At 43.3% G+C, this 13401-nt stretch overlaps 1 protein-coding gene across 3 annotated transcripts in view; it reads right to left on the bottom strand.

The window, feature by feature from the left end:
- Positions 1-13401, bottom strand: part of CEP162 (centrosomal protein 162) — a 2248134-nt gene that overhangs the window by 937881 nt on the left and 1296852 nt on the right. For all 3 annotated transcript variants that reach the window (XM_069606335.1, XM_069606333.1, XM_069606334.1), the window contains one exon: positions 9862-9974. In XM_069606335.1, the coding sequence (XP_069462436.1) occupies positions 9862-9974 (113 nt within the window). The remainder of the gene's footprint in view (positions 1-9861; positions 9975-13401) is intronic.

Genomic DNA, 13401 nt, shown 5'->3' on the forward strand with positions numbered 1-13401 from the left:
GCAGTAGGTCTTGCATCTCAGTCTCTGTACAAAGTCCCTGGGTATCCCAATGCCCAGTCCGACTCTCCTTCCGGGGCTTTTTTGAGACCACAACCCTTCCACTTTCTACTTTTGGAATTGCTCTTTCTAGTCTGTTGTCCGTTGGTCTTCTCACAGATAGCAATTTTCTGTTCCTCAGGAAGAATTATGTTGGAGAACAGTTTGTATTCCTGATTGGATGAGAGGGCGCCCAAATACTTTGACTTTAACTCACTGACATGAAGTCTTTGTACTAGATCAAGCAAGTGGCTCTCCATCTGTCCTAAATTAATCCTTCATCGATTTGTCTCTCTTGCGGTCTGTGGTGTTTTGACTCCCGATTGTACTCTGGTTTCTCCACTACTTTAGGTCTTTCTTTAATTCGTACATCAACACCTTCTTCCTGTTCAGACTCCGATTCTCCACTTACCATATCTATTCCTGTAGTAACTCCCGGCCCTCTTCTTCCAGTTCTTTCTCCTTTCTTAACCACCTCTTGGTCGGTGTAATCGCTCTCCAACCGTCTACTCTCGCTCACCTTTTTCACCCCTTTGCGCCCTTTCCTTCTGCCAATCACAACTCTCTAAATGTCTGTCTCTCCCACCTTCTTCTGTGGGCACTGACCTCTTATTATTCTGAATTCTCCAAGTTTCTCTCATCACTCCCACCTTTTTCACCCCAGAGTCAAGTCCTTGCAAAATCTAGTTCTTCCATCTTCCTCACCCCTTTGAGTGCATTTCTTACTCTGGTTACTTCCAATAGTACCCCTTACACCACCCTCCTGAACTCCACGTCTACACACAATGATTTCTATGTCTCTCCCACATTCTTTAACCCTCTGGGCACCATCTTCCTTCTCACCCTCTTAGGCCAACACCCTTCAACTCATTGCCTCTTCCTCCAGTTATATGAACTCCTTGTTCTGGTCTGCTGTTTCTCTCCCTCTCCAGCTCCCAAGCACAGTATTGCCCAGCCTCTAGGACCTCTCCTCCAGTCTCCTGGGTCCTGCTCAATTACCAAAAACTCTTGTTCTCTCCAATATTCTACAAATGCACTCCTGACTCCAATATTCTGTCAACAGCTTCTACGCCAAACAATTAACTACCTAACTGGAGCTGTGGTCTTATGGAGCCCTTTTATCCCTCCCCATGGGCTGTGCACCCTTTGATGGCCTTCACATCTGACTCTGACAAACTGTGATTGGCTATGCAAGAATGAGGCACCTCTGGGAGCTTTGGAAGGTTTGACATGGACAAAGCTTTTATTGGGCATGGCCCTCTTTTTATAAGTGACTTCCCTCCCAGTTAGTGTCCCACGCTCCCCTGGGTGAGTTTGTGAAAACAATACGATTTAGGGGCTGTTGTTCTCTGACAGAGGGTGTTTCACATAGAGCTGAATGTTATGAAAGAAATTTTGAATATGGTGCCATTTCCCTGTCGGCGGTATTTAGCTGTGTGCTAACGAGAAAACAACACATCACCCACTGTAAGGAAGGCATGGTATCAAACAGTGAAGACAGACACAAAGGATCACAGTTCAAGGGTTTTTATTGAACTTCAATTGGGTTTAATAAACGCCTATCTAATCTGAAATCTAAAGATGGGAGCTTGCTACGACCATCAAATAATAATAATAACCCAGTCATAGTGAGTCTGGTCAAAATAAAATAAATATACTAATAAACCTATTGCCAATCCTTACTTCTAAATACAAATGGTGTGGGGACCAATGTTATACAAAAGAAAAGTGTTCAAGAAATATGTTAGGATAGTTGAGCCGCTAGCTTCCCTTCCCCACGTTTTCAGCACGGGACAAGGTGGCACACTCGAGCTCGAGCTTAGCACATACTCTGGCTTTCTTAGCATGAGAATGCAGCTCAAAATCTCAATATCAGGACCTTCTGTGCCAAAGTCTCTTTGCCATTCAAAGTCTCTTATTTCAGAGGGCCTGTTGCGACAAACAAACATTAAAAGTTCCTTTCTCTTCAGGATTCTCATATGCACAACTTCTCTGGTGATTTACTGTTCAACCCAGGTCTCCCTCTACTGGGCTCGGACCAAATTTATCTCGTTTTCCAAACTTTCTTTACTGTATCAAAATCAAAGACTTTCGATTGTGCGCAAGATTTTGGCTTTGCCCATCGCAGGACCACTTCGATTCACACTTCTTTGTGCTCTTCTGAATATAACCATTTTACTTTCACTTTTGTACTTCTCAGCTGGATACTTTCGATTGAGCACCCAGGTGGTGCCGGACCACTCTGTCAAAGGTATCATATCAAAGTCTCTTCAAAGTTCAAACCCTCATCAGCAGTTCAATTTTACTTCAACTTTACTTGCGTCTTTTATCATATGCGTTTTATACAGACCAGTCTTGTATCGTCTCCCCAACTCACCCTCTGTGTTGATTTCACTAACGCTGCTTAGTTCAGCCAAGGATGGTACCACGGTGGCTGATGCTTCTCCCTGCCTTGATTAGTGCCGCGGGAGGACCCGGGCGTCTCCAACACACAATACAGGATTCTACAGCCTGGTTTCCTGGTCTTACGCTTTCTAATCTCGAGGGCTCTTGAAAGTAACGGTTTCCTGTCGGAAAGGTCAAGGGAACTTCCCTCCTTGCGATCCCCTCCTGGTTTGCTGTCTTCCTTCTCACGTTCAGCTGCCATCTCGAAACTGCTGTTTCGTCATGTGCTTTGCCTCGCTCAGAGTATGCTTTCGTGTTCCACCTTTATCCGTGTGGGGAAGCTTAATGTAAGTCAGGGGTGAGTGATGGTCAGTTATTGGCTTACCTCGCCTGACCACTGTATTGGACATGTCAGGTATACTGCTTGGGTATTAGTGCGTTTTCTCCTAGAGCGGGCTGTCATTGTGAAAGTGTTCATGTAGGAACAGTGGATGGGGAGGTAGAGTTCCTACTTATCCTATCTAGTAGGATGGGTTAAGAGTGTTAGAGGAAAGGGGATACCGCGTCTCACCATCAAGTGTCCCACTCCCCGAAGACCCCTCACACCAAGGTGATCCTCCCGCACTGGTACACCCCCCAGGAACTGGATCCAAAAGTGATGGCCGTGTCCTCACCACCTGGATGACAGATCCTCAGGGACTAGTGGTTGAGACACCTTCTGGTTTCTCACACCACTCATAACAGGGCCTTACTTTGAGATTACCGTAGGAAGCTCTAGTGTGGCCCTGATGTTATGTGGCAGCTGCTGAGGGAGTCCCCCAGCAATTTGGCGAGTGCCTCCCCCATTCACACAGACTCACTGAGCGAGAGTCATAAGAACTGTGTGTACGCTTCTGCTCTCAGAACAGATTCAACAAGATTACTGTGTGTAAACCTCTGCTCTTTGAAAGGACTCAAGAAGCCAATGCGCTAAGAATCCATAAGTGCTATTGATGTCTGAGCGGATGTTCAAAGTTTTTAACGTTTGTTTACCAGCTACATGATTTCTTTTCCCAACAGGGATCAGATCGCTTAGGACAGTGCTGAAAATGTCTCATGCCAGTAATGTCAGAAATAGCAATTTCTGGGTATGGGGAGAACCTAATTTCACTGATCCTACAGTGTTGCTACCCCCCAACTATACAGCTTCCCTTTGTTAAAAGGTCCCTGCCCGCAAGTCTCATGTGATACTCCTCTGCCCTGTGACATGGACCAAGTCCTCCCCCATACCACCCCGGGACCATTATCCACTAGTTGAGGAAGGCCCTCGCCCCCTTGGTCGCTCCACTAGATATCCGCAGAGCTAGAAGCTTTGTCACAGTTAATATAAAAAATGCAGATGTTCAACAAACTATGAGCAAATAGGATTCTAGGAGTCAGGCCCAGTACTCATGACAAAAAGAATGCATAAATCAATGATAGTTTGTTTGAGACCGGCAATACTGCGAGCTGACATTTACTGGGGCTTGTCTTCATTGGTGCAAAAGACATGGCAGTGTGTTTGATGCCTACGGCATGTGGTCAGTTCCCAATTTGATGAGGGATGGTGGAGCTTTATGTAGTGATGATGCATGCAAATATCCTAACTTGTTTGGTTTCTTCAAAAAGGGTTCCCTGGATTTTCCACGAGGGGACAACTGCAATCTTGTAAATCCATAAAACAACGTCATTACAGAGACAACTAGCTATATTTGTTTCCAATCAAATATCTTCAAGGTAGTACACTGGAACCTATAATTAGATGTCAATATGGAAAACAAAGAAAAATGTGCCTGCAACATCTATTTGCCAAAAAATCATATTCAAGTAATAGTATCGTAAATGGCAGCAATAACGTGTTTTGCCCTGGATTTACAAAACCTGGTAGAATCAGTATGGGATCTGCAGCATGCTCACAGCATCAAGTCCAGTAAACTCAGAACCACTATTTACACAGACAATCTTGCATGTATTGGGGTAGTCAGGCAGTTAGGGAAAGTGTCACCAGTGGTACCCAGCCCCCACACAGATGGATGATGGAAGCACATGTCAGGTGACATCAGTGATTGAAATGGAACATATGGAGTCAGGGTACCTAAGGACAATGGGGATGGAGGCTGTGGAGCAGGGTTAGGGGTGGATTTCAAGAATTGAAATAATACTCTTTGTATAGATTTGCCTTGAAAGGTAAATAAATCAAGTCATAAACCAGCCCCAAAACATAGAAATTGTTGCAATAACATGTTAAGCAAAGAGTAGGATTGTGGCTGTATTTTCACCAGTCTAATTGGAAGCCTAGTAGCCTAAAACATCCTCCTCTGAGTTTTACAACTGTATTCAAGACTTAAAACCAGAAAATAAAAGAAAATACATCAAGGTCCTCTGCTTGTAGACATTCTTTCACACAACATGCAGCTTGATATTCATCCATCCCATTTGTAATCAACCAACATAGCATTACTTATTAGCCATGCCAAGGACAACAATAATTTCAATTACCCATTCAATGCACTGTTAAAGCATTTGCTGTCCTGTTTCCTCCTTTGTGTTTAAAATGGAAACAAGAGCCAACTTGTGCCCAACACCAACCAAAAGCATATTTCTATGGGTGTCACTGTTCCCTCACACTTATCTGTGTCCTGATTTTGACTATGGCTTTCCAGTCCTTGCAGAAGCTATTTCAGCGTGCCGTTTGGCTACAGTTTGTACTAGGTATGCAACATTGATAATGTCAAGCATGAATATGCTGAGTGAGTTGGACACAGCAGCAGTCCTGGATGCTTGCGCACAGGTGAAATATTGGAGGTAGGTGTAAGTGCCACGTCTGTGCACCTCACATTTTCTCACTGGGTGTCCTGTACTGTAAGGCTGTTCAGGCATGTACTTTTGGATTCTCCAGAAGCATGTTTCAGGGAGACAACGTTTGGAGGATTCTGGTTCTATGGAATCTAATCCAATTCCTGCATTTGGTGGCATATCTTAAACCATCAATCACTCATTCGCTTTAATACCGCATCTCTTACATAATGTAATGTAAGAGATCTTCCCTTTGCTGATCCATATAATCAATATACCATCTGTTTGGATATAAAGCAAAAATGCAGCTCATAACGTGTTGAAGAAAAATAGTTCAAGCGGTTTAATACTATTGAAGTGGGAGAATGGAAGACCAGGCTCCCGCCCTTCCCCTCTCGCGCTTGGCCTAGAGGATCACGGCCCAGACACCCGCCACGAGAAAGTTTGCCTATCTACCGGACGACCAAATACCCTGGTACAGGAACATACGGATGTGTCCATCTGCCTGCCCAGCAGCCCGCCCTGTCCATGCCGACACCTGCGGCACGGATCAACTCGACTAAACCTACACGTCGTTAGAGATGCCATGACGACCTAGCCAACGGTCAGCACACCTGTGCAAATATACACACCGGACACTCCCGCACCAATCTACACGAAGAATATACTCAGTGCTATGACGTAGGCGACAGACATACTCACGGACGTGCATCTTTATTATTTTCCACATAGGCTCTCAAAATGCAGAAACGCAAGACGCATCATGAACTTATATAAAAAGGCTTGCTCACGCTTCTTCTAAGAGCCATGTACCATAATGAAGAATATAACGGGGACACAATACTGAGGATAAAGCAATATGATACCGTAACCTAAAGCGCCCTGCATCAAACGGTTCCACCTATGCACCAGGCCCAAGTAGGCCGCAGGCAAAAGCTTCCATGAACACTGAATGAGCAAGAACTGGGTTGCTGACCCTGCAAAATGAGCCCGGCGAAGGCACCCCGCCAAGGGCACGATGTTGCAATCTCGCACGCTGCAAGCCAACGCCAAGGTCGCACCTGCAAGATAAACCAGGCACACAGTAGGAAAAACAATATTAATTGTGTTGAATTTTGCCTCAAACACGGTCCCACCTCACGTGACAAAGCCAAACCTGACAAGATGCCAAGCCCAGAAGGAAGGAGACGCCTGAATCCCACGTTTCAAGACACAGGCAGATACAATTAAAAGACTCATTGGACATCTGCAGCAGTGGGAGTATTCGACCTCCCAACATATGAATAAATCCTCACATTGTTTACACCTACCCATATTAAAACATTGTTGCAAATGACAGGTGCACCGCGAGCTGGGAACAGCGATAGTCCCAGACTGGGAGGCTCGCGAGCGGACCAATTAGAACATGGGGTTCTTATCACTGACGCCATTCACATTGACCAATCCTCAGAGGTCTTCATGTAACAATTTTCATGTATCAAATTGAAGGGACAGCCCAGGTATACCACCTGACTAACCCTCAGCCACTAACACCGTTCTCTATATGTGCGCTATACTAACCCTACCACTCATGTAACCAATCCAGAGTGGAAATAGGTTTTTTATTAAACTTTGTAAGATGACGCAAGTAGCGCGTCATACTAAGGTAAAAAGGGCCTGCGAGCCCCACGATTGTGTGTGTGTCAGGACGGACGCGTACGCTCCCTGACCCATCCCTGCCGTTTTGTCTAATAAACAGCAGAGTCACCTTGCTTCTTGCGTGTGTCTCATACTCTATCTCTTTTGGGATATATGGGAGGAGTTGGGGCCTCCCTGCCCGGAGGTCTGCGGACGGCCCGGCCGACCCCGGTAGAATTTCCCCCCGACACTATGTATCAGAAAAGTGTTCATATTGTGCTTTGAAATAAGTAATAACATGCAGATTCTTGCTCACATGTGTTAAGCTCCAGCAGTGCACACATTAAACATTCTGCCATAAAAAAGTTCCTCATCAATTAATGGTTGTAAAGTGACACAGAAATCTATTCTGCAAGTAAGGAATATGAAAAGCTTTACAGGCATTTAATTAAGTGCTGCAGTGACAGCTGGAATTCTTTCTGCTGGCTCAAGCCGCAGGCACTCTTCATCACAGAAGTGTCATACCTGATTACAAAGCAGTTATGAGATAATTTTTCGTATTACAGGTCAGTCGTGATGTCACAACTAGCCCGTAATAAGAAAATGATATCCACGCTTTTAAACATATATTGTGCATGCATTTGTTCATTGCTTTCTAAAGTGTGGGGTGAAAATACAGCCCCAGAGTGAGAGAGATTGAGAGGCCATGCAAGGTTCCATTATAAGAATGAGGCTGGGTGATGTTGATACCTATTGGAATATGAAGGTCAGTCCAAAACACTTCTTTTCCAAAATGAGGCCTAGTAAGGGAATGGAAATGGGCCTCCCTCATCTTTGTCAAAATGGAAAGGCACTCAGCTGAAGGAGTGTGCCTCAGAACCGTAATATTTCTAACTGTGTCCAATGAATTCCAAAAAGACATGTGGTGCTGCAGATACTGACTGTGTAAACTGGGAAAAGGCACATTTTGACAGATTCAAAACTGCAGCAGTACAGGGGAAAAGATACATTGAAATGCTGTGCATTTGAAAAATACAAAGGAGGAATTGTGCCTTACATTTAAAAAGTGAAGCCAAGTGACATATTTCATTTGTCACAGAGAAAGACACTTACTTTCCACAAATAAACTGACATTTAAATGGAAAGGCCAACTTGTGTAGAAGTGAACAATAGTTTCCTATGTTAACTGTGCCCTATGGGTGAATAATACCAAAAGTGAACTTCTGTTTAAATATTGTATTGCAGTTATAAACAGCAGGACCATATGTGATACAAAATGTCATGTTAAACACATCTTTTTAATTTAAAATGCTATTCTTTTAAAAAATATGTACCTAGCTTGTTTTCCCTGCTGAACTGAAAGTTCTGCACCACTGAAACTTTGACCTCAAGACCTTTGAAGTGGGACCACCAGGAAAAGCAGGCCTGGTTTTCAGTTTAAAATACAAAGAAATATAAAGAATTAGATCAGAATTGTGAAGGGTTCAGATAAGACGGCCAGCAGAAATGAACTTTAAGGTCAGGCCTCCCCATTAACTGTGCATTAACTTCGAACAGAGACCCTTGAAGACACTTAATGGCAGGGTGGAATAACATGAGCCTGGCAGATGTCCATGCAATATGACTGGGGAGAAATAAAACTCATGAGAGGCTTTGTTGGGAATATGAAACTATGACCTTCCATTTGTATGCATGGCTATTGATTAACATTGGACTTCTTTTTCCTTAATAACAGGAGTACCGTGCGTCGCAGGTAGCTCATCCAGGACTCATATTAAAGATCACAGAATGCACGTCAGTTCTATGTATCTTTTCTGTGATGTATAGAATTTGAGTTAGGAAGAAAACCATGATCCTGACCTTCTCATAATTCAGAGGAATTCAAAAGTTTAGGAACTGATAGAATGCAAAATTATTGTTTGAACAGTGGAGTGGCATATTTTTCACTATTTTGGCTCAGGAGCAAATCATGAAAAATGATAGCGCCTCCCAGGAAGGTGGTGCCAAAATAAAATTAGTATTCCCTGATTCGGCGTAAAAATGTAGAATTGAAAAATATACATGTTCATGCAGTTATCTGAAAATTGAAGCTAGTTGCTATCTATTGAGAATTTGTGTAAAAAACAAAAGGCAAAAACATGTCATTTTCAAATGATGCATCTTCCTCATCCCCCATTATCCATAACACAGACCTCTAAACCTCTTGCCCTATCAGCGGGCAGATTAGTGGGAGAGGGAGAAAGAGATGTCTAATGCATAGCATGGGAATATTCATAATATGTAAGTGTCATCAGCACTATATAATATCAGTTTTCAATCTAAAGGGGAACAGAGAGACAGAAGGGAAAAAGAGAGAAGTGCAGACTGACAACAACAGAGAACTGACAGAAGGAAGGCTGACACCCAGGAAAGCAGATAGACAGGGGACCCTCGGACACTTGCTGGGGACCTTTGCCTGGAAGCTGGGAGCCCTATCCGAGAGAGAGGCCAACAATCTGGCTGGAGGGAACCTTGCTGTGAATATAGACCAGAGGTGTGAACTGCATACCTATTTCTGAAAGAGGGTCTGAAATCCGGCTGTCCTCCTGAGCTAAGAACAGAGATCTCACATGCAAGTAGATATATCCCAAAGCTATCAATTGTGTTGGGAACTACCTGCCTTAATCCTGTCCACTTAATTGTGAGTGAGGGGGGGAGGAACTGTGTAGACCCTTGGCACATTTAATTAAAGTTAATTCAATAAATTCTCATATAGAAAAGATCACAGGATGAGTTTTGTTATAATTCAAAACTAACGAATTTCATACCCAGTGTGTTATAGCCATCATAGTCAATAAAGTACTTGTGTGACTCTACTTTTCTGATTCCAAATTTGAATCTGCTAAGCACTTTGTTGTGCGACACCTTCGTCGGGGGGAAAGGAACTCCCTGAGATGAGAGTGACCGTCCAATAAACCATGACAGAAGGAAGTTAAAATATGCATGTTAACCACAGTTGTAATAACACACCTTGTGCTTGCCAATTCAGCCAAGAGGTTTTGATTTTCATTAAACATTCTCTCTTCGTTCAACTTATTCTGACGCTGGAGCTCTTTCACTTGATGGTACAACTTTTCATTTTCCTTGGGGGGGGGGGAACAAAAGAGAACACATTTACATGGACACCAATTATACATTCAAGTAACTACTTTCAGCTGAACACAAGTTGTCTGTACAAAAATAAAGACAGTGGATTTTCAAAGTGTTAAGCCAAAACTTACTTAATATTTAAGAACCGAAAATGAACATAGATCTTCTCACCAGCATTGCACTCCACTTTTTGCACAGTACATTTGGCGTATATCACTTTATGAATCCAATAAAATATAAATATAAAGCATAACAAACAAATTCAATATATAGAAAGCTTTACCAAGATTGACAAATCCTAGTGTAAAGAGTTTTGCCAATGTCAGCTATCGACTCAGGGGCTATGAGTTTGTCTTGGAAGCCAGCCAACACAGGTTGGAATCGCGATCCCGTGCTTAGAAACCAATCGCTGGTATTAAGCATGTTATAAAAGAGCAATTATAATTATAAAAATGATCTAGCAGTAAACCAGCAAACTTAGTTGTCGCCATGAGGAGGTCACCCTGTGTATTACAAAAGGTCCAGTAAGAGAACCCTGGCTCCCTTAATATGGCACTGCACACCTACAATCCCCACAGCATGGGTATGGTACGGTATAGCATGCTTATAAAGTGCAAACAAATCGCCATAAAAAACTGCAATCTAGGCGTTAGAATGACCAAGAAGCAGAATAGCCAGGGATGGACCAGGCCAGAATATTTGTGTGGAAACAGATGCGTTTTTAGCTTCAGCTTAAACTTAATGATTTTCTAACAGGCAGTAGAGGACAGGCAAAGCATTGCAAAGTTGGACAAAATAACTGAGAATTCTCGTTGACTCACTAATAGTCTGGGTTATGCAGATGTGTGTGTACAACTCCATGAAGGGAGCCATTCATTGGCATAAGGAATATAATGGGGTCAAGTAGTGTTAGGTCTGGCTAGAAAGCTTTAACACGCTCTACCATATGTTTTGGAGGAGGATCTAGAAGGAAACTGGTGTCAATCAGATGCTCGAGTATATAAAAAGTGCCTCTGGTTGGTCCAATGTATCACAGTTCCCCTTCTTCCTTCCATGCTAATGCCTTTCTTCTCCCTTCCAGGACTAGTACCAATGAAATCCCTTTTATGTCGACAATCTTGCGGGGGCGGAGGTGGCTGCACTCTAATGAAAATACCAAATGCAATTTGACTAAACCCTTTTATAATTATGCATCTTGACCAATTAAAAAACAGAAAGAACACAGTTTCTTTGTCATGAGCAAATTCTTTTAAACTGTGGGCCAGATTCACAGAAGCGTTTTATAATGGCACAATCCTATTGAAGAACACTCTGTGAATCAGGCCCTCTGTGCATACACACAATACAATAAAACTTGCAAGTGCTGCAAGGGGTAGGTAGGCCGATAGGGCTGTGGACATGTTAAGTCCTTTGTGGACCGTGTTAAAAATAGTGCATTTTACAGTTCTAACAGTTCTAACTAGGTCCACGTGGATACTTAATGCATATAGCCCTTTGGGATATTCTCCTCCTATACTGGACCTTAAATATTTGTAAAGTGTTAGTAAACATGTTTTCACAAACTCATCTAGAATGATAAAACTAGTATTTTTAGTTAGGGCTATTAGGTGGCGCTCAAAGTGCTACCTTTAAGCCGAAGCTATTGTCATTAACATAGCTTCAAATATGGGCTTTGAATGAGGGCTTTTCCAATGGAGATGGCATTTGAGGAGGGATACACAGATGTAATCCCTCCAATTACCTACCCTAGCCAATGTAATCCCTATCGCTAATCCCACCCATTCATGCCCATCTCGGAACTCTTTGAGCTCTTCCATGGAGGCAGCCATCTTGGATGACTGTCTCTAAGGAAGCTCTCTGGAAACAAGTTGAAACTAGCGGCCATCTTTGAATGGTAAAGATACCATGCATGTGACTTGTTTTTTACACTGATGAGAATACTTTTGACAGCAGTAATTATTTCTGTCCTTTCTGCGTTTCATTTCCTTGTTTTAAAGTGTGCTGTGGGTGGAACGGCATCATAATAAAATGTTGAATAAAAAATACCAAAGTGCACAACATTGCATATTTTCTGAGCTCGAAAATATAGAAGATTTTGCATACGCGCATTTGATGTGCTCTGTTGCACATGGCACACCATTTCTAATGGTCCCCCCTATGAAAGCTATGAGATGAGTCAAGCACAGCGGTAGACATGGCTTCAATGTACTTGGCTGCGCATTTCGATACAATGTCATTCGCCTGATGACCCAGCGTGGCTGCGAGCTCCGAGCTGCATGGCACACAATTTGTTATGTTCCCTCAATGAAAGCCATCAGATGAAGCAACTTCTTCTTTGTGCCTAGAGCTCTGCTCCCTCTGTTTTATCTTCAAACACAGAAACGGAGAGAGAGCAGGAATTCTCATCCGATAGCAAGAACAACAACAAGGGAGTCTAGGATGGGGGCAAGAGGTGAGGGGGCATGGGTATCCGACATAGGGCCTGCATGAATATTATGGTGCTAAAGAGTGTGGTGTGGAGGCTGCTGGGAGTTAAAAGGTTGTGAGGACTGGGGTGTGCAATTTCAGGGGGCAGCAGGGCCGTTGGATAGTGGTAATAAACTGCTAATTAGTTTAGTATGTGTTTCTGGGACTGGGTGGTGGGCAAATGTATGGGGCAGTTGTCTTGTCGGGAGAGGGTAGGATGCAGCGCTATAGCTGAACTAGACCATGCATGTTCTCACAATTTAGGGGGTGGGTTTGGATTTTAATCAGTTTTATTTTTCTTCCTACGAAATACTTTGTCTGCTATGCACATATAGTAAAATAATTAAGATGGGTAACATGCATGGGGCCGTCACAAACACGCGTGCGATGGGTAGTTACGAGTAGAACTAGTGGGTGTGATGAGAGGGCTTGCATTGCATGGATTGTGGGGTCAAACCAAATTCAAACACGGCAGAGAGGTGAATGTTCACGGGTTGGTGCTTGGGAGGAATTCTTGGTATTTTTTACATTTGGCCTTTATATTATCATATCTGATGAGATGCAATATTCCATTTTTGCAGACAGTTGCGCTCGCGCCCCCCAATTACCTCATCCTGTCTCCTGTTAAGTGGCTCAAGTCGATCAGAAGGTTTTATATGCCAGCAGTACCGACCATCACCAATGTTTTTTTTAAAAACACATTTTATTAATTTTAACAAGTGCATGAAACATACACTTACAGTGAGCAATAGGCAATTAACTGGGTGGTGCATACAGCCATATTATAGCCAGGGGGGGCTGACACAGACCGCAGGAACGGGGGGGTGGAGGAGATGAAATGGGTCTCACTGGTTGTCCATCTATTTTCCCGAGACCTCATGGAACTTGCGTGGGCATCCCCTTGCTGTGTAAATTCGCCTCTCTAAGGAGGCACACCTGGTAACTTCATTAGAC

Source organism: Ambystoma mexicanum, chromosome 4p (genome assembly GCF_040938575.1).
Source record: "Ambystoma mexicanum isolate Mex_15411 chromosome 4p, UKY_AmexF1_1, whole genome shotgun sequence".
NCBI classification, from domain to species: Eukaryota; Metazoa; Chordata; class Amphibia; order Caudata; family Ambystomatidae; genus Ambystoma; species Ambystoma mexicanum.